The sequence below is a fragment of the Anas platyrhynchos genome, chromosome 7 (assembly GCF_047663525.1).
Source record: "Anas platyrhynchos isolate ZD024472 breed Pekin duck chromosome 7, IASCAAS_PekinDuck_T2T, whole genome shotgun sequence".
Lineage (NCBI taxonomy): Eukaryota > Metazoa > Chordata > Aves > Anseriformes > Anatidae > Anas > Anas platyrhynchos.
The window spans coordinates 23,254,210-23,274,701 of NC_092593.1; the positions used below are offsets into that span (position 1 = coordinate 23,254,210).

General features: G+C 42.4%; 1 protein-coding gene across 2 annotated transcripts in view; it reads left to right on the plus strand.

Annotated features, from left to right (window-relative positions):
• The first annotated feature begins 3,718 nt into the window (after positions 1–3,718).
• Positions 3,719–20,492, plus strand: part of MTX2 (metaxin 2) — a 32,061-nt gene continuing 15,287 nt past the window's right edge. The window contains exons 1-3 of one of the 2 annotated variants that reach the window (XM_027462279.3): positions 3,719–3,878; positions 16,061–16,108; positions 17,069–17,115. In XM_027462279.3, the coding sequence (XP_027318080.1) occupies positions 3,839–3,878; positions 16,061–16,108; positions 17,069–17,115 (135 nt within the window). In that variant the 5' untranslated portion in view covers positions 3,719–3,838. The remainder of the gene's footprint in view (positions 3,879–16,060; positions 16,109–17,068; positions 17,116–20,492) is intronic. The other variant, XM_027462280.3, reaches the window with a different exon arrangement.

Sequence of the window (20,492 nt, forward strand, 5' to 3'; positions counted from 1 at the left end):
GGTAAAGGCAGCCCATGTGGAGAGGTGAGCTATGAGAAAACTGTGCTTCATCTTCTGGGCACACCTATGAAAGGTGAGACCCTTAATAAGGGGTAATGGTTCTGCTGTAGCTGCTCCAGTTGAACTTCTGTAATAAAAAGCCCATGGATAGTCTAATTCTGTCTTTTGCTTTCCCTTGAAATTCTATCTTAAAGTGCATTCTATCTTAAAGTGCATTCTTCTCTGTGTTGAAATGAGAGCGATTAGCTCCTTGGGATCTGCTGTTATGCCTTTAAAATCTGTGAAAGCTGGGAAGCTTTCCATGGTATGAAGCAAGAATTACCAGAAAGAAGCTTATGAATGTGTGGCCAGCTGAAGAAACAATTTGCATGCGGGCCCTGCAGGAAGCCAGGCTCAGCAGGAGCGATTCCCTTCCTCAAAGAGCAAGGGGGAGGAGAGAGGCGTGTTGAATAGAGGTAAATGTGGTGATGGAATCAGCTTCATTTCTAATACCTGTCATCACTAGAGATCTCCCTGGTGCATTTCCTAAGATACTCTGCATTCACGGTCCTTTCAGTGGGAGCAGGGAGGAGGATGGTTAATATAGAAACAAGAAACACCACCCCAATCTCCAGTCCCAGGGAAGGGAGCCTGAACACTTCTGTCCTGCCACACTTTGAAGGCATGGAGCATGCTCCATTCACAGCAGTTTTCTTCAAATTTTGGCTACTCGTTTGGATTTGTTGGTATATTTTTCTTCATATGTATTACTCAATACCTGCTGGATTCTTTCTGTAATTCTCTTCTCTGAGTTAGTTTGCATCATCCATCTCCATTTCCGGAGAGGAGCTGATTGTACCAAACTGAGCTCTACAGAGAAACCTTCTTTTCTGGGTAGGTGCTAACTTGCATTTGGCCTAGCTCATACCTTGTTCACACTCAGGCTTACCAGGGCAACTTTTGCACCATTTTATTTTTGGCCTTCTCAGTACTCATAGTACTTAATTTAAACTTAATTTAGACTGTTTTCATCTCTTAATGCAAGCCATTCAACTTCTCAAGGCTGCTCAGTTTCTGTAATTTTGGTGCTATTCAGTTTACAACTTTAACTAGAAATGTGGCTTTCATCAGCATTTTAAAATAATCAGTCCTCTTCACATCACTGATTTCAATCTTCAGTCCATTGTCCCTGTATATTTGCTTCAGTCCATGTCCCAGTATACATGTATTTTCTTCTGCTTTTGTTGCTGCTCTAATAGCACTCTTCCACTCCCATGTGAAGTGGAATTTATTTTTAGTAACAACGTTGAGTAATTAAATACTAATTGTCAGAGGATTTCAAGTACTTTGCAACATTAATACTGCCCTGTATCCATTTCACAGTTATCTTCTGGTATGTACTAGTAAACAAGACTTGAAATCTTACCCTACCTAGACTGAAACATATCATTGTGTTATCTGTCCTTTCCAGTACAATAAGTCTATTTGATAAAATGAGGTATTCTTAAAGTATAACTAAGTCTTTCACATCTCCATTACCTTCTCTGCAACCTGCATATTGGATTCATGATTTAATGTTACAGCATTTTTATAAACTTTGGATAGTCTTTATATCCAAAGACTAAGACTTATATCCAATTAAGACCAAGAAATTAATGGTGCTTTAAAGGCAAGATGTACATCTCAAAATGCAAAGTTTTGGAATGACATATGGAATCTTAACTTGGGATGAAGAAAAGGCAGCTATACCCTTAACTGAGTTCCTTTAGTTATAACTTCATGTCCACAAGACACTTCAGGAAGCGTTTTCATCTAGTACAATGAAAAGAACTTATTTGGTATGATCCATAAAGAAAGCACTTGTGATTCTTGGAACAGCCTCCTGTCAAATTCAGATCATTTTATACTCATGTTGCCTCTCCTCTTTGCTCATTTGTTTTAAAGGTCAAAAAATTAATGGTACAACTGATACACGCTCCAGGGATGTACAGCCATACCTAACATCTTTGTTCTTGTTCATTTCAGGGAAGAATTCTAACTTGCAATTAGTATGGCATGTTCAGGCAGTTAGAGGTTAACCTTTTTTCTACTTTCAGGCTCTAAACCGTATTTAGTCATTTCTGTTATCTCCAGAGAACTATTGGGATTAAATCCTCATGTGTGTTGTAGCTCCATATAGCTTGAGTGCCAGAGGAACTGAAGATGGATTGAGTTGCCTTTCTTGGCAGATCGTAGGGCTGGTTACAGCATTCCCAGTAGCTCTTTCTACACTGAATTTAAAAATGAAAAATACTGTGTTCCTTTCATCCAAAAAATGTGGAATAGCCTGAACTCACACCTTTCAGATCCTTAGATATTGCCTCTACATGTCATGTGAAGCAAGCTAGCTAAGCTGACTTTCCATCAATAGTAGAGAGTGCCTGTGACTGGGGACTTGTCTGATCCAGAGCACATTTAAAGGTCCTTTGATGTTCTACCGGTCCAGTGTAACCTTGCCCTGACTCCTCTCCATAGGATCATAATCAAAGCTGTATACACATAATATAACACAAAGAGCTGCAAAGCATCTGCAATTATCCTTTCCTGTATACTTATTTTTCTACAAGTACAAATCTGAAGTGCCTGCGATATTTCAGAATTCAGCCATGTTTATACTGCTGAAGGATTTGGCATCTGCCATGAGTTAAACAGCCAATGTCATTGCTCCCCAAGCATACGCTTTACTACTGTTTACTGGGTAGAGATGTGGCTAATAGTCAACCCAAGAATCCATCAAAATACTCAGAATTAGGATAAATATTCTCATCTATCATGATATTGGCCAGCATTTCTTGCTACCATTTGACAGATTGCAGTTGTGTTTTCACTCCCCTTGTGATTATATTTCCAAGTGAAGAGAATTATTACACCGTGCCTAAGTATGCAGTTGTGTCTCAGATAACATTCCAATTGGACACGAATTTGAAGAGTTTTTTTTCTCAGACTGGTTTAACTAAGGAGATCAAGACTTAAGTCCCAAAACACCACTTTGTATGTCTTTCTAAGTTTCTATCCTCTACCCACTAAGCACTTTAAAGGAAAGTTCTTTTTCAATGATGTACAGCGACGATACTCAGGCAGTTGAATCATAGGGAGACACGTAGAGCTTCTTTTGCTGATATTTGTACAACTGAGAATGCATATCACAATACACAAAGATGTCCTCCACCATTTTGTGCCTGCTTTTTATGAAGCATGAAATTGTGTGGTTATCACAGGGCTGCAGAGAAACCAGAGGCTGTGTGACCATGGCGTGAATTGGTGGCAATGTGCCATTTGTGGTTTATGGCCTGGAGCACCTACGGAGACCTGAGCAGCGTGGTTTCTCGGTCCCCCGCAGAACAGGAACCCAAGTGACTGACTGAAGGCTGTCTGACTTAGTGCATTTCCACATCCTGAAGGGTTTGTATTTCAGCTTTATTGCTATGCGTGGAGCTCCACAAGGTATCCCATGAGGCCGGCTAGGTCCCCAGCCGCCGCTGCACCCCACGCAGGTTCTCCCTGGCTGTTCAGCAGTACCCGCACTGCCCACGGGCTCCGCAGTCCAGAGGCACCCCGAGGCGCTGCCTCCCCTCTCCCTTCTCCCCCCCGGCCCGGCTGAACCCTCCCCGCGGCCCCCTCGGCGCCCAGCGGCCCCGCGAGGCCGGCGGGGGAGCGGGCTCGGCCGCGGGCCCCTCCCCGTGCCCCGCCCCGGGCGGTCGGGAGGCGGTCCCGGGGCGGAGCAGGCCCCGGATGCAGTCGGCCCCGCGGCGCGGCCCCAGTTCCTGCCCGTGCCCTCCGCCCGCCGGGGCCCGCTCGCCCTCCGCAGCGCGGCCGCGCCATGTCGCTGGTGGCGGAGGCCTTCATGAACCAGCTGGCCGGTGAGGGGCGGGCCGGGGCGGGCGGGCGGCGGCCGCCAGCCGCTGTCCCCCGGGAGCCGCGGGGCAGGCGGGGCAGCCCGGGTGACCTCGGGCAGCGGGGCGGGGGGGCGGGCCGGGGAGCTCCGGCCGGGCGCCGGGGGCGGGGTGGCGGCGGCCAGGCTGGGGGTGTCGCCGTCCCCGCGCCCCGGGCAGCGGGCGGACACCCCGCCGGATCGGATCCGTGCGGGGCACGGCGGGCTGCGCTCCCACACCGCCTGCGGCTCCTCCTGTGCTGCCGGGCGCCGTCACCTTGGCGCAGTGACTGATGAATCACGGCCCTTGCATGGTCCAAAGTGCCTCGTGTTACCCGTTTGGCCGTTGCAGCCGAGCCTCCTTCTGTAGGGAGCTCGGTGTGGTTGGTGCCCCGCTCCCCGGGCATGTGCCGCGCGGCGTGTGTTGCGCTGGGAGCCGAGAGCCCTGAGGATGCCTCTGCCCTCGCTGGTGGTTAGCAGCTGGGCCGAGTAAACTGGCTGCAAGCCTGGTCGTAAAACAAGTGATGTGCATCGCTGCTGAGTGCATTAGCCAGACGTGCTCCCAAGGAGAAACATGCACCTCTGATTATTCCTTGCCGAGGTGTTCAAAATCCACTTAGTGCCTTGCACGCTGAGAGGCTGTGCCTTGGCCAGAGCTCTCCCTGCTCATTTCTCACTGTTGCTGGTTTCTTTCTGCTACACAGACTCACAAAGTATGAACACTGCAAGGAAGCAGCGTGCTTATCTCTGCCACCCTGTTGAGGAAGAAGTTGGAGTTTGTCCCAGGAGCTGAATTGTCTCCCACAGGCTCTAACATGGGAGTCCAAGTTGGATTTCTAATGTGAATTCATAGACTCCAGAGCAGGCTTGCCTGGGACCGATTCGTTAGAGAAAAGGCAGTGGGCCTTGAGTCCATGTGTGCAGAGAGACCCACAGGCACCCCAGAAAGTTGTGCTAGGCTCTTGGACTGGAACTTGTTAATTCATAGACGTTAGCATGGGTCGAGCTCACCTTCTGAGGGCCTGAACTTTGCTTCCACAGGGCAGGGAGATTAGGGCCTCAGCATTGCTTTGCTTTGTGCTGTTTGTTGGCGCCATCTTAGTGTAGTTTATTCATTTATATTGTGAAACACAAGGGTGATTAGGGTAATTACAAATGTGAATAGGTGTTGATTTGGCTGTATTTGTCTGCTGTGGACTTTTGAGTATCCTAGGTCAACAGGTTGCTGATGCTTTCTACTGGATTTACAAACACCAACTCAAAAACTGTATTGCATGTAGGCATCTGTACAGTGATAGCGTAAGAAAAATGCATATTTGAAAAGCTGGAAACAAGAAGATGAAGTTCTGAAGCACCTGCCTCTTTCCTCTCCCATCTCTCCAAGCTGCGCTTGCATTGTGCCTGGGCAGACTCTTGCCTCCCATTTGGGGCAGTTGCATGCCCTCAGACAAACAAATGAAACACTTGTGCTACTAAAGTGGGGCTCTGAGGGTATCAGAGGTGTTCGTGTACATCTGGACCTTCCTAAAACATAACAGGCCTAGGACAGTAACACCTCATCTTTTACTTGGCAGTCATGGGTTAAGCGATGCTCCTTTTCCTAGGTGAGGAACTATGTAGGTAGCTAATACAGAAATGTTGGCAACGCTTCACTATTTTTGCAGAGCAGAAATGGCTCTTGCTTACTCTGTTGATGTGCTTCTGCTGGATGTGCAGCTTCTTACCAGGACTCAAGGTGTGGTACAAATCTTTGTTGTGGACCTGCCCACTGGATGATTTTTTAAAACAAAATTACAACTTTGCCTGTGCTTTCCTAAAAGCATATCAGTGTCACAAGCATTTATCTACCTTGAAAATAATAAATACCTTTGCCAGTGGGTCTTGGCCTTCTTAGCTCATCTGTATCATGTATCAGTCCCAGACTGAAACTAAGTAAAGGCAAAATTGCTCAATTTTTTCATATTGGAAATTTTTCTATAAAAAATTAAGTTATCCAGGATCCTGGCTAATACCCACCACAATGGGATGTTGCACAGACACATAGAATATTTCATTCTGCTACTGAGAAGATATATATGTCCCACAGATATTTTTGAGGAAGAAAAATGGTGTGTCTGGAAGGAAAAATACAGCTTAACAAAAGTTTTTCTAATAGTGCCTTATCTCTATATTGTGAACACTGTCTTTCTATTATGTATGGGTGGAAATGCTGTGTTGATGCAGTGTCTCAAGGAATAATAAATATTTCCATAGCTTTGTGAATTGCAGGCGTGTTGTGCCACATTTTAAATAACTGATTTCTGAACTGTAGCAAATATTAATTGCATAATATGGTAGAGAATTTGTTTAGTGTAGCTTAGCATCAATCACACTGTAACAGGATAGGAAATGAGTGTTTATACTGTAAGAAGAATTAGAATGCCAGCTTTCAAGTGGTCCAGAATATTAATGTCTCTAACTCTAGGAGTTTGGAGAAGCTGACAGCTCAAATCACCTAGAAGAGATTGTTGAAAAGTTGTTTAATTGATCACTAAATTGCTCAATATGCTTAGTCCCCTTCTTTCCCCTTCTCCCTCCCCCATTAGTTTTAGATCAGCGATCAAAAAGAGAAAATAATATCCTTGCTTGTCATTTGATCTGTGGAAAATTACTTCTGTTTACTGCAGTTGAGTTATGTCCAAAGGTCCTAGGCTGGTTTTAGTACTAAGGGAAATGAATACAGTTTGAAAAACAGATGCCCTTCTGCCTTTAGATATTTTACATTCACAGCGAGTCTACCTCCAGTGTGATATGCCAGAGCAGAAGTAAATCTCCTACGTGCATGTTTTATGTATTAAGACGAGCTGCAACTTGGCTTAGAACATAGGGAATGAAAACTGACCTCTTAAATTGTTCCTGCTCATAAAGGACATAATGCATACTCAGTTTAAATCTTTTGCGTATCAGAATGTGCATATGTAAATGTTATCAGCTTCTGTCTATGTATGGTGAAAAAATAGTTATTTTTGCTTAGTAATAAATTGTCTGCAGCACAGCTTATTTAAGCCTGCTACAGAGGTGCTTGTAGTCAAGGGATGGTTTTGAAAATACCAAATTTGTTAAGCTACTTGATTTTATCTTACAGTGTAATTCAGGCTGGGGACATGCACATGTGCTTTTTTTGTGTGTGTGGGTGTAATCAAACTAAAAGGATTCCCTTTAACTCTTGTTCAGTTTCAATAAACAAATCTCCTAGGCTGCTCTTGGCAGTTTGTGCTCAGGCACATGTTTTATGACTTGATTTGAACCAATCCTTTGAGTGGATTGCTTGTCTAGCCTTTTCTTAGGGCAGAGAAAAAATGACTTTATTTCGTAATTATCACAGTACAGTACATATTTCACTTTGAGTTAGTTATATTGCTTCTTAAAAAATAATTACAGGTTATAAAATCATATCCTTCTGCAGTTGTTTCTGGCTCCATTAAGAGTAAGCATTCTTCCTCTGATCAGGATTTTATTATTATGTGTTTTCTGCTAACGTGGTATCTTCTTTTTTCCCACGGCAGGAAAGAGTATTGCTCTAGAAATGCGACAATAAAATTAGTAACTGAAGAGGAATGCTTATTTTAATGTTGTCCAATTTGATCTGCAAGTGAGGTTTCACCCGTTGTAAGATGAGTCGGGTATGGATGCTCTTTGGGAGCCTAACTTTTTGGCTCGGGAGAGGTCCCAGAAGTTTGACTTTGGGGAGGAAACGGGTTTTTCTTTGTCTACCCTCTTGTTGCACTCAGGACGCTCTCCTCTCGCACTGTCCTGAGGCACTAACCTGGTCTCATTCTGTAGGTTCCTATGAGCTTCACAAGAACGAATGAAAGCTTTGTTCTCTCTTCCTTCCTAGCTGTTGTATAATGAGATCGAAGCTGATGTAATGCTCGGGTCCCTAGCAAGAACTTTCTAAGAGGTTTTGTGCAACTGTATGTGTATATTTTTTTGCATTTGAATGCCATGTTGCAGAAATTCTGGAGACAGCAGAGTTTGTTCGCTGAAAAAGTCTCGAAAAAAAGATGAGGAAGACTGTGAGGGTATGATTATGAGACAGGGATAAATACATTCAGATTTTGAAGCAGGGAGTTGGCGAAGGCGAGGAAGAGGCAGAGAGATACTGCTGCAAATATTGTTGTCTTTTTTTTTTTTTAAAGTGGGGTTGCCTTGAAGACCGTGAGCCCTAAAGCAACAGAAGAGGTGCTGACATCTTCCCCTTGCTACTAGCCCTGCTTGCATTTCTGCTGGCATTGCTCACCTGCGTAGCGGTTGCGGCACTTCAAGGCTCTGGCTCGGTCTGCCGCCAGCACGCTGCGGTACTGTGCGCAGGGCGCTGTGCGGGACATCAGAGAGAAAGGAGAGAATGATGAGGAGCCCTAATGAAAGGCTGCAGGGGCCAGGTGGGCAGGAAGAGCATGCATGGGGAGTAGCTTTCGGAGCAGATAGGGGTTATTGAGGTCTGTGTGGTGGGACAGACGTGTAGGATGTCTGTTGTGGATCAGAGGCGCTGCAGATGAGAAAGCAGCGAGCTCCTCGGGGCACTTTGCAGAAGGGGTTTTCAAACTGCCTGCCAGACATCCTTAGGGGAGAAGGAGTTCAGACTGCTGCAGAGGAGGGGTGCTCTGTCTAAAAGAGCTTCTGAAGGACTGTTAACGTGTATGGGTGTAGATAACATCACTCAGAATTGTCCTAGTCCAGTAAGGCACTTAGTGCATTCTTGGGTGTCATAGCTCCGCTGTCCTTCTCTTCAGGACAGCCCCTGTGCTTGAAGCTTCCCGTCTTGAATCAGGGCCAAAGTGGCACAAAGGGAAGAGGCTGATTTAGAGATCTATTAAAAGCTATAATTAAGAATTGCAGAGGTTCTTGGAAATGGAGCCTTTGTGCTGAACATCAGGAATAAGTAAAATAGCTCCAGCTTGTCAGGACTTGACAAATACATCTTTTGAGGTCATTGAGCTGGCACTCTCCCTGCTTTTCTGGAGAAATCCAAATGTTGGTTTAGGAACGATTTGCAGGTGGGAACTTGATTCTGTTGAGCTCCATTGGCCCCGTTGGTGAGTGTGAGACGTGACTGTGTGTGTGCGGAGGCACCGAGCCACCCCCAGCAGCCAGGGCGCTAGGCTCCGTGCAGGGCTGATGCACAGCTGTGGGCACAAGGGCAGTAACAGAGTTGGACAAGCGCTTGGATACATGCGATTCATAGCTTTCTTGGAGGGTTGAGGGGCACATCACGTCAGACTAAACAGCTGCTGCAGTCGTGTCACGCTCAGCCTCTTGTAGAGCTCCTGCCACGGGAAGCTTGAGTTTGGGAATTGCTGCTGAGATTGAGTCTTTATGGTGACACGTGTGCTCGATCAATAATTACTGAACAGTCATGATTTATCTGAATTGTAATATCTGGAAGAAGGAGGCCTGGGATGGATTTAAGCAAATGATGTAATTATTTGATACATGATTTAATGCATGCTGTTTAACGTGCGTGGAAGTCGGTTTGCATTTGGCAAGGCTCTGTGAGACGCTTCTTGGTCCTTTGTCAGCAGAGCCAGGGAGTTGCTGATGCTTTCATTTTTTCTTGGCCCTTGTTAGTTTACAGGATCAGGCCAATTACATGAAATTGATCTGTACTCGGTGTGGGTGGGTTGAACTGGTGGGTCTTCAGGCAGCTAATTCACAACTTTCTCATACTTCCTTCATTGATCGCCCTTAATGTATGAGATGGGTATTTTTAACTGTTTTGGTTCCAAAGTAGCTGCAGCTTCATGATGTTAATCAAAGTATATTCCTACACTTAATTCCTGTAGTAAGGATTTAGAGACGCATAAATTCCTGGCATTTTCTCTTTAAACAATACAGTGCTACCTCAAATATGACCAATTTGTATTACAACAAGAGAAGGAAGTTATCACCTGCTTCTTTCTGTTCACCTTGACATCAAACTATTAATAATCCTCTTCCCTTCTGGAGTCTGTGGGATAGTTTCCAGAGTGGTTTTGTTTGGGTTTTTGCACCTGGGATATAGGGAGCAGCAGTCCCCCCCCTCAATAGCACCAGTCTTGGGGAGCCGAGTGGGTTGACTGCCTTCCTGCCACCTGATGTGATGTTTGTAACATCCCAGGGACTTGTAAATAATGCCGTTGGATGTGGCTGTTGCCCAGATGTAAGGCTAAATTTCTTGGTGTTTATTCTTGTGAGAAAACAGTTTTGAGGTATCTCATTATAATTTAATCACTTTTGTACCTAGGGAGAGGCTGAAGGAAACTATGTGGAAATAATGTGTAAGTTAATCTCTCCAGCTGTAATATTGGAATACAGTGATTCAAATTAATGCCAACTTTTTTGGTTTTTAATAGAGGGTATCTTGCCTCTTGGCTGTTTCAACAGGCCTTTAATGCCATGTGAACCAAACTGGTAAATACAGATGTTTTAGTTTTCCTCCTCTTTATGCAAGTTTAATATGAAAGTGCCTAAGAAGAATGTAACAGAAAGGAAAATGATCCGTGCAAACCTGGTGAGTTCAGAGAAGCAGTCTTTGTTTCTGCACGGTCTGTGAACTTCCACTTAATGTTTCAGGAAATTGCTCTGTCCAAGAAGATCAGGTGTTCCCAGGCCAGGTCCCACCTTCACCTACATAGCAGCACAAAGCAAACTGTGTGAAAGAAGTTGATTCAGAGCTTTATTTACAGAAGCAGAAAGAAGATGCTGAGGGATACGTTACTGGAATAGTGAGAGTTCAGTAGATTTTGGCTTACGTGAGATTTGAGGCAGAGAGTGTCTTGTTTTACTACTCCTTTGGCTCACAGTGTAGTTTCAGTACTTGAAAAATAATCTATGGGATAATAACATTTGGTGTTAATCCTTTAGCCTTGATTCTTAGAAAGTGTATGCTGGTTTTATAGCTAGAAGTTTGAAAATAACTTCTCTCTGCATTGCCTTTTGAAAATGTTCTTGCCCCACCCAAATTCTGTGGTAGTGCTGAGAGCTGGGAACAACTTAACTTCAAGTTGAACATTGTCCTGCAAAATCTTTTAATAACTTCATTTCCCACACAAGAGAGAGCACTGATGACTGGACCTGGTGGTCTCCTGCATGTGTCTGTGCCCGATACTCAGGAACGCTGTAGCTTGATAGTGTGTGCTGAAGGAGTGGCCGGCTAGCAAGGCAAGCACATCACGTACCAAACTGCTTGAAACTGGCTCTTCACACTAGGCTTCTGAAACTGCGAAACTGGTCTTTAGCATATTACACAATTTAACATGTAAAGAGTTCTCGTCTTCTCTATTTTACAGTCAGACTTAGTTTTTAACGAACGGGATTAAAGGCCTAACTGTAAGCCATTTATTTCATTACAACTCTTTCATCATTGTGAAGCTGCTTGGGGAAAGGGGATGAAAATGTCTGTGCCCCCCATCCATCCAGGCAGCTCTGACATGGGATGAATAGTTTCCCAGTTATTAGAGTGTAGGAGTTGAAACAAAGTTTGGTACGCTAAATAAGATGTCTGAACAGCCTGGAACAATTTGCTGGTGGGACTGAAGCTCTGCAGAGAGTCTTGAGACGTGATGCCTTCCTCTTCCACAGACATCACTGAACGAATATTGTGGCAACCAGTTTTTGGAACTGAAATTCACCTCTGTGCAAAGACCCCAGAAAAGTACACTGCATCCTGTTTTCAGAGCATTAGTTGGAGCTGAGATGTGTGTAAGCCTCAGGTCAGCTGCTCATCCCATACTGATACTGAAGCCTGGTGCTCTTAAGTATCTCTTCTTAGGGCATATGTGCATTTTTCACTCTCGCTGTCCCAAAAGTATTTGGATGGATAAACTCTTACAATTGAAATGACAGCCTTGAAACATCTGGAAATGTTGAAAGCAAAATGCTAATTGAATATGTCTCTGCACTTAGCATAGCTCAAGTAACACATTTCATCCCAAAATCTGAAGAATGCACCTGATACAATATTTTTTTGGTGGCAAAGAATTTGATGGAGCTGTCATGCATCATTCTGTGCTCTGCAAACTTCTTCTATGAGCAGCAATGTTTTGTAAGTCATTCCTAGCCTCATGAGGAGGCTAGGGATCTGTTTTGATAGTTGTAAACCTGAGTAATTAAAACTCCACTGGAACATGAAACACACCAGTTCACAGAGATTTCCTCTAAAATTCTAATTTGATACCAAAGAGCTCTGTTAACTCTTTGAAATCTGCATGTTCTATGCTAAACTGTTAATAAGTAAAATGCTTTGACTAACAAATACATTGAACTTAGTGAAATTTTCATTTATTTTTAGTCATCTACAAAACCAAAGGAGTTTTTTTTGTAGGCAGTCTGCTTGACATTTAACTTTTCTGCTTCTCGTGTTGCTGCATCTGCTGAATTCTCAGCTCCTGGGATAACCAGGCTTATGTGGTAATGCCTTCTGTGTCCACGCACCTTTAATTTTCACTTCCCAGTAACTTGTGAACACAGTGCAGATAATTTTAATAAGGAGGGCTGATCCCACAGATGGTTTATTTCCTATAACTGGCATAAAAACAAACAGTATTGTAGGGAAGAAGCAGGGAAAGATAACAGGATGAGGTTCACTTGTCCTGAACAAACAGCAGGCAATCCACATGAAAGACTGAATATTTGAATTCATTAGGCATGGGAAAAAAATCAGTAAGGTGGGAAAACAACCTCTAATGAAGATTGCAAGCCCAAGAGACAGACCTATTGAAAACCACACAATAGTAGTTCCTCTGGTTCTGGAGGCAGAAGGAAGAACCAAAGAGTTCCTTATTGCTAAGGTATGCAGAGAAGCGTTCCTGTAAGGCATACTTCCAGGCAGTTGCCTCATCCTGTGAGCAGCTAATGATAAAAATGTATGTTGCGTAGGATCTGACACGTAAATGTGGTGCTGTGTTGAAAGCTGCTTCTGAAACTGAATTGCCATAATGTTTGTTAATTTTCTCTTTATGTACTGCCACGGTAGCCTTTGTTATCTAGCAAACTAGCATCTACTGACCAGAAGATTGTAGTTGCCGAAGGATAAACTGGATTTGACTTCATTAGCGCACAAATGATAAGTTTGTGAGGAGTTATAGCATTAATCAACTTGATGGATTGGAAATATGACAGAACTGAAGCAGCGTGTAATATTAGTGCCTATTATTCTACAAATTATGTCTTCACCTACATTCATAAGGCAAGAGTCATTGCCGTACATTAAAGATGTTGCACGCTTTCTCCTTGTGGAGGCATGTGGCATCCCTTCAGCAGCTCTTCCTCCTCGGCTCCCCCGCGGGCCTCTGGGCTCCCCGAGCTGCGGGTTTTGGCCTTGCAAGTGACTGAAGGCAGCTGTGGGGCTGCTCTTTGAACTTAGCTTGCTCCTCACAAACCCGGACATCTCATGCAGCAATGTGTATTTAAACTTCTCAATCATCAGAAAAAAGTACATCATACTTGGAACATCTGAGAAGACAGAGTAAGTAGAAGTTGGAAGACAAGGGACAGATAGCGACTAGGCGTTTAACCTACAGAGAATTGCCCAGGCTTTGTGTGTACCTCATTGAACACTGTCTTTGCTGCATGCAATTCTGAAACTATGCTGCAGAATACATTTCCTAGGGTATGTCTAATAATATGTGAATCTTAGTGTGAAGTTGATTGTTTTAATATCCAGCCTGCACAGTGGCAGTAAAATCTTTGGTCTGCTCTACTCAGGAAGAACTGAAGGCCTCAGTTCAAGGGTCACGGGCATGTGTCCACCTCGTCCAGACATGGCCAGAGTTGTGACCTTCCTCTGGAGCCTGTCAGAGGCTGGGAACAGGGGGATTACTCTTTTATTTTCTTACAACTGTTGGAACTTGGAGTTAAGGTGTCCTAATGAGAGTGGCTGACTTTCATGCAACTCTTTGGCCTTGCATCATTGACTTGTCAAAAGATGTGTTAGTACACAGCTGGGTGGTGGATGAGCAAATGCAAAGATTTAAAACTACCCTCGTGCTTTCCTTCCCTTTAGTTTGGTGTGTGTTCCTGTATATGCTAAGGCTACATGTGGTGAAGACTTTGTATCATGATTAATGAAATTAGGGTCAAATCCACAGTAAATACAATTTGTGAAAATCTGTACGTGGTCAGTAGAACGTGGATGGCAATTTTAGGCAGATAAGGGCCATCATATTTCAAAACCATTCTGCTTGTATTTTGTTTTATGTCACAAACATGTTTTCTTTTATAACATAGACATGGCATGCTGTAGTAGTGGTGTCTTGTTGGATTCTGTGCGCTAAGAAGCTGTGATATATATCCAGGGCTGCCTGTAGCTTAATGCCAAGATCAGACACTTCAATTAGTGTTTGAACTTCTTGAGACGTACTTAGCTCTTCTGTTGGAACATGAAAAGTTCATTTAATTTTAGTGGGCCTGAGATAGTTCAGCCACATGATTGTGGAAGAACAGGCTGCTTCCAGTTTGGGCTGGAATCCAGGAATTTGATATGAATCTGACATTCCAGTCTGAAAAGGGTCAGGCAGAAACTATCAGTTGAAATGGGCTCGTGAAATTTCAGGGTCTCAGTACCATTTTGGGCATGGAAAAAGGATTTTTTTCTGTTTGCTGGCAGTGTACCTTTGTGACTTAGTTACATTTGTAAGTATCTCAGAGTTCAGCACTGCAAGTTTGCTTAAGTACAGTAATAACATTCTTAATTTCCTTGTTCCATTTGCTATAGCAAGACTCCAGTGGACCTGAAGAAATGTATTTTAGATAAATTATTTCAAACAGTTAGGGCTGTAGTACTGCAGACACTATCTAGTCTCTTTTTTATTTAAAGAAGTAAATGTGCTTCCACCTCAAGAATTTTTACTCCAGGGCAAAACTTTAATGGAGGGGTGTAAAACCAATAACTGCTACAATAAAACATAAAACATTTCTTCGTGACACTTAAGTGTGATTAGTTGCTTTCTCAAGCCCATACTAGTATAGCTTTGATAGGCTCTGTGCCTTAATGTTAAAGGTAGTGACCTTTGTAAAACTGTGCACAGTGTTACCAGCTTTACAGTTCTATGTGACTTCCATAAAAGTTAATACTTGGAGTATTTTCTTGGCGTTTGAGGGCAAAGATACAGAGAATGACCTTACGGAAGCCAGTGGCATATTTCTGTCTGAAGTACACATAATTATTTATAGACTTCACTGCTTAAGAAAATCTTTATTTATGGGATTAGAACATCAATTTTATTTACAAATAGCTAGTTTGGATAGAATCCAAATTTGAGTTGGTATTTAAAAATAGATTTCTAAAATGAATTAAAGAATGTGACAGAGACCAAACAAATGTGATGACCTGTTATCCTAATGCTAGCATTAACAGTAAATCACTACTGATTATTATTTTTGTTTTCCCATAAATTCACATGGTATATGATTGATTAAGTGCAGCAGTTCTCAGTTGGGAGATGTTATTGTCTTCTATATCTTTGCTTTTTTTTTGAACAACTGTTCAGCTGTTTTGAACAACTGATGATGCGGGTTTTTTAATGAATATTGACATTCCCATTTTAGGGTTGACTGGTACATAATTTAAAACAAAAGGTAGTTCTGGTCTTTGTGGCAGGTTTGTTTTTGACATGCCCGAGCACCTGGCTTTGTGAGTATTATATTGGACCAGTGAGGACACAACCTGAAAAGGCAGAAAGCTTTTCCATTTCTCTGAAGCAGTCTTCACACCTGGTTTTGAGATTTGTGCCTCTCTCCTCTGTGTTTTGTTCTGTTCTTCCAGAATTCATTGTTTAGTACCTTAATAAATAATCACGGTGGAGAGTGGCAAGAGTTGTGATGGCAATGCCTGCATGTTGTCTTTCTGGCGGAGGGAAGCTATCCGCTTTTGATGCTTGATAATTGAAGGGCCATTCTGCAACGTAGATTGAATTTTAGCTTTTACTGCACCGTTCAATTTTGGGACTTAATTTTCTGCCCTGTGGTGTCCCTCTGTGAGCAGAAAGAAGTCCGGGAGAAGTGAATGGCAGTGGGACATTTTTGGGGCAGGTCAAATCTTGCATCAGCATCCTTACAGTTTGAGTTCCTGCTCTAGGTAACGTTCATGTTCAGTTAGCATCTGCAGGCGCATTGTCATTTGGCTTGCTTAATTAATTCTTCTTCTTTCCACAGCCGCAGAGCCTTGGCCTGAAAATGCTGCATTGTATCAGCAACTGAAGGGTGGGTACACTTCTTTGCAATTAGTAATTACTTTGTTGTTAAAAACACATTAAATATGCACTAAGATAATTAACTGCAAGGAAGCACAGAAACTGTTAAAAGATTTCTTTGTGTTGTTTGTCTGGTCAGAGGTTTTTGCTACGCTTTCATCTGCCAATATAAACCAGCTATTCATGGCCTATAAGGTCCTTGGTTTATTATTGACTCATTATATTGGCTGCTGTAGGCAGTGTAAAATGATGTGGTTGCAGGCACAGTTGGCAGATTTACTGCACCAATAGCTGAGGCAGCAGATTTTTGAAGTCTTGTGGTAAAGTGGGCTCTCAGTAAAAAGGAACTGTTAAAATGTATAGGCTAGGATGGTTCAGGCTCCCTTTAGCAGCTCTTCATATATCATCAGATCACATTATGGCCCCCATTTGGGGCTCAGCAGCCTGCTACAGTTGTCAGAAGACTGCAAAGTAATGAAGACTAATAGGTAGCAGCCCTAGTCTTCTAAGCATGGAATTTTTATTGCAGTGAACTTGTCATCTTTCTTTTGTGTGACAGACCTAGACACAGTGTGCAATATTAACTGCAAGCCGTTTTTATAGGTTTCTGAATGCTTTTACTTTTTAGCCAGAGGAGTTATGAAGATGCGGTTTTATTTAACTTTGATTAGAAGAAGAGTAATTGGCATAAAACTCAAGCATTTGGTTTTCAATTGTGAGCATTTTTATTGTACGTTGTTGCTATAATATGATAAATGCTGTTGCATTTGCAGGAGAAATATTCCTGATACGTTTTTTAATATTCATATCACAGGTTTTCTAGTCCAGCTGCATAATAATTATGTATGTGCATCTTGTTTTATGTGTAAGAAATGCAACCCAGAATGACTTACAGTTACAGGTCGGTAGCTAAAAGGGCACTGCTTTTTGTAATCGTGGGTTTTGTTTTTCTTTTTTTTCCTTTCAACAGAGGATCAAATTTTGCTTTCTGATAATGCATCTTCCCTTGCTGTTCAGGTAAAATGTCATCTTTTCTAAACTAAAGGTGTTAATTACATTTTATATTTGAATGATTGCCTTCTAGCTAAAATAACTGTATTTACCTAAGTGAATAATTTAAGAATTCTTTCTGTGAAAATCCGTGACTTACTTCCTGCATCTGATGTGTTTTATGTTGTCATTGATATGCCAGAGCCTCAAGGATTTTGAGCGTTCTATATACAGCGTGTCTGCTTGTACTCCTATTTATATTGTATTATATCGTACAAAATCTGCTTGCCTGCCTAATCAAGGACCCGTGTGTGGTTGCCATCTTTTGTCAGTTGGCATGCTAGTTCCTCTTGTAACATCTTGCATGATGCTTGCTGCATATTCATACCTCCAACTCAAGGCATCCATGCTTCATATTGTGAGCATTGAATCTCCACGTGTCTGACAGTTTTTTTCAATTTCATCATGTATACGTAGTTGAGATCCAATGTGGTTTTTAGAAATAGTCCATATAATTGACAAACTTGCATCTCTAATTGACTTAAAAGCACCTCTGTGGCTGTGAAGTCCGAGTAAATTCCATTAACCTGTGAGGTTTGGTAACCCCAAATCTCAAGGGGATGTTTTCCCCATTAGCAGGGAGGGTCTGGCTGTCAGAAGTGGTGAGCCGGATGCCTGTAAGGTTCCTGCTCTTGAAAGCAACTTTGCCTCTGCTTTGTGTAGTAGGGAGCTGCACTGTTCCCCTGCTCCTTGCTTTTAGTGCGTGGTTGAGCTCAGAGCAGCTTGACCAAGGGATCTTCGAGGGCTATCCAAAAGGGACGCTGAAGACTGTAACTGGTGTTACTGGTAGGAATGTTAGGATGGTTTGATTGTGGTAACTACTTATAGGATCTCTAACTGTTTTTTTTATTCCAGTCTGGCAATGTAGGAAATACCTACGCTGTAAAATTCTATCACAGCAAAAAGGTACCTTTATCTCATGCTGGCAAGATGAGTCATCTCTGAGATACCAAATAAATAGGGCAATATTTATTTGTTTGGGTAGTGTGTTTTATATCATGCATCACACTAAAGCAAATAAGTAGTTTTGTTGCCCATTTGATCTCAGTGTTCCTTTTCAGTCCAGAAACCTTATATTTTGTGGTTCTTATGAATTTTCTTACCATCTAGCAATGCATATAGGTGTGGCTTGTATTTAAAACACAAACAAAAGAAACAACATAACCCTAAAATTTCCTTTTTTAATGCATCATTTTGCTTTACTGTTTCCAGTCTGTTGTTATCCTACACATGCCACTTAGATGATAAATTGGCTATAATATATTAAAAATGCTTGTTTTTCTTCAATATTCTCTAGCTGGACAGCTGATAGTAGCCATGACTATAAATATGGCTCTGGTAGATATCTGATCTTAAACTTTATAGAACAATTTTGTATTGGAGAATCACATCTATTTGGATGAATCTGCGCAACAAGACTGACTGTGAAAGAATAGTTATCCTTGGTGTATTCGATCCATTTTGAAATGATATTAGGATCTGTAGTTATGTATTACTAGCTAAGTGATCAGAAAGCTTTAAATATACCAGTGTGGTTTGCATAAGGAAATTGCTGAGTGCCTCTGTTTCAGAATTTGCTTTTTATGCTGATGAGAGGACCTTTATCTTTTTACTGCATATCTTTTTCTATTGTGTATTTTTTTTTTAATTTCTTCCCTGAGGAAGAAAGGGGGAGGATAGGAGGAGGAATAGGGGCTGGTACCTGGGGCTTTTTTCCCCACAATTGCCCTTCCCTTGTCCCTACTACAGATTCTCTGTAAGTGAATATCACCAGAGAGATATGTAGCTCATTCATGGCTTGATGAACTTCCATATGGTGAAAATGCATCAGAGTACATCTGATGAAAAGAGCGTACGGAGTCAGCTGCCATCAAATCTGAAGGAACGCAGCTCACATCAGGACTCTACATGTGCTGTAACTGGTCTTTCAGATCTGTCTCAATCTCTTTGCAGCATCTCTGCAGCACGCTGCTCTGGGATAGCTCTTGGAGAACCCATATAGAGATAGATCTAAAATAAATAATAAAATCCAATGCTGTAGTAAGTGGAGGCTGGCAGTTGTAAAACCGACGACCCAGCGGAGCAGTTGGTGCTTGAGGTACCTCTAGTCAGCAAAGCGAGCAGACAGCAGTGCAAGTTGATCTCAGTGGAGGTATAACAAAGGCTGTTGTGGGCATCTTGTTGGAGTTGGTGGGTAGTGGGGGCTGAAGGCTGAATGTAGGAAGTTGGTTCTGTCTTGCTGTTCTGATAGCGATTGGATTTAGGACTTCTCCGTGTGCAGTGCAATCTGGGCTCCTGACAATAGCAATATCTCATATAAGAGAGGGGAGGACAGTGTCTTCTGGGAATTGTTAGGCAGCTGTGTTAGTGGTGCCTTCAGCAGCTAGGCAAACAAAAAAAAAATCCCTCTCATCTTGTGGAATCTTTCTGCTGATTCTGGTAGTTTTTTTGCTTTTGTTTTTTAATTCCTCTTCTACCCATTGTTGTTCCTGAAAGCAGACTGGTTTACGAATTCCTTTGTCTTTTACTGTGTTCAGGTCCTTTAAATTTGCTGAAAATGCAACATAACTTCAAATGAGCTAGTGCATTATCTCTGTTACATCTTGGTGTTTGCACTTCTTGTTTGTTAACGTGGAGTTATACAGTCCTGCTGAAAATGAAGCCCATTTGATCTTTGGCTGCAGAGTCTTGATATTGAATGAAACTGTTTTCACAGCAGAGGAGTTAGTATTTTCCCCCAATTTTAGTGTCAGCAATGATTTTCCAGCTACAGAAATGAGAATGGTGTATGTGGAATGAAGGCTGTGTTTTTCTCATGGGATGTTCAGCCCCGTTCTCATTAAAGCTAATGAAAATACATATACTTCCTAGGTAGTGTGACTCATAGTTAAAAGCATTCTCCCTTTATTTATTGTACAGCTTCCATTATACAGCATTCCTGCTTATCAGTCATATCATACTAAAAAAAAAAAGTCACCAAAAACCAGAAGCAAATGCAGAACTTATGTCAGTCAAAGAACAACTGAAGGTGTTTTGTAGGGGGGTTTTGGGTTACCATTATCAGACCATGGGTGGGGGAGAGGGAAGAAGGGAAAAGGAATGTTAAATGCTCATTCTCAGTAATGTAAATACATTTTGTATTCTCAACCTTATTGTTATTATTATTATTATTATTATTATTATTATTATTATTTACATTTGTCTGCCAGGTACTTGAGGTGCTGCTGTGCCTGCCTTTATGCATGTCTGGTCTGTAGGTGTGGTGCCTTTGGATGCTGTTGCCATGCACTGACAAGCAGAAGGTAGCATGTGTATGAGTTTCTGCATATAATTTCTTGCAACAC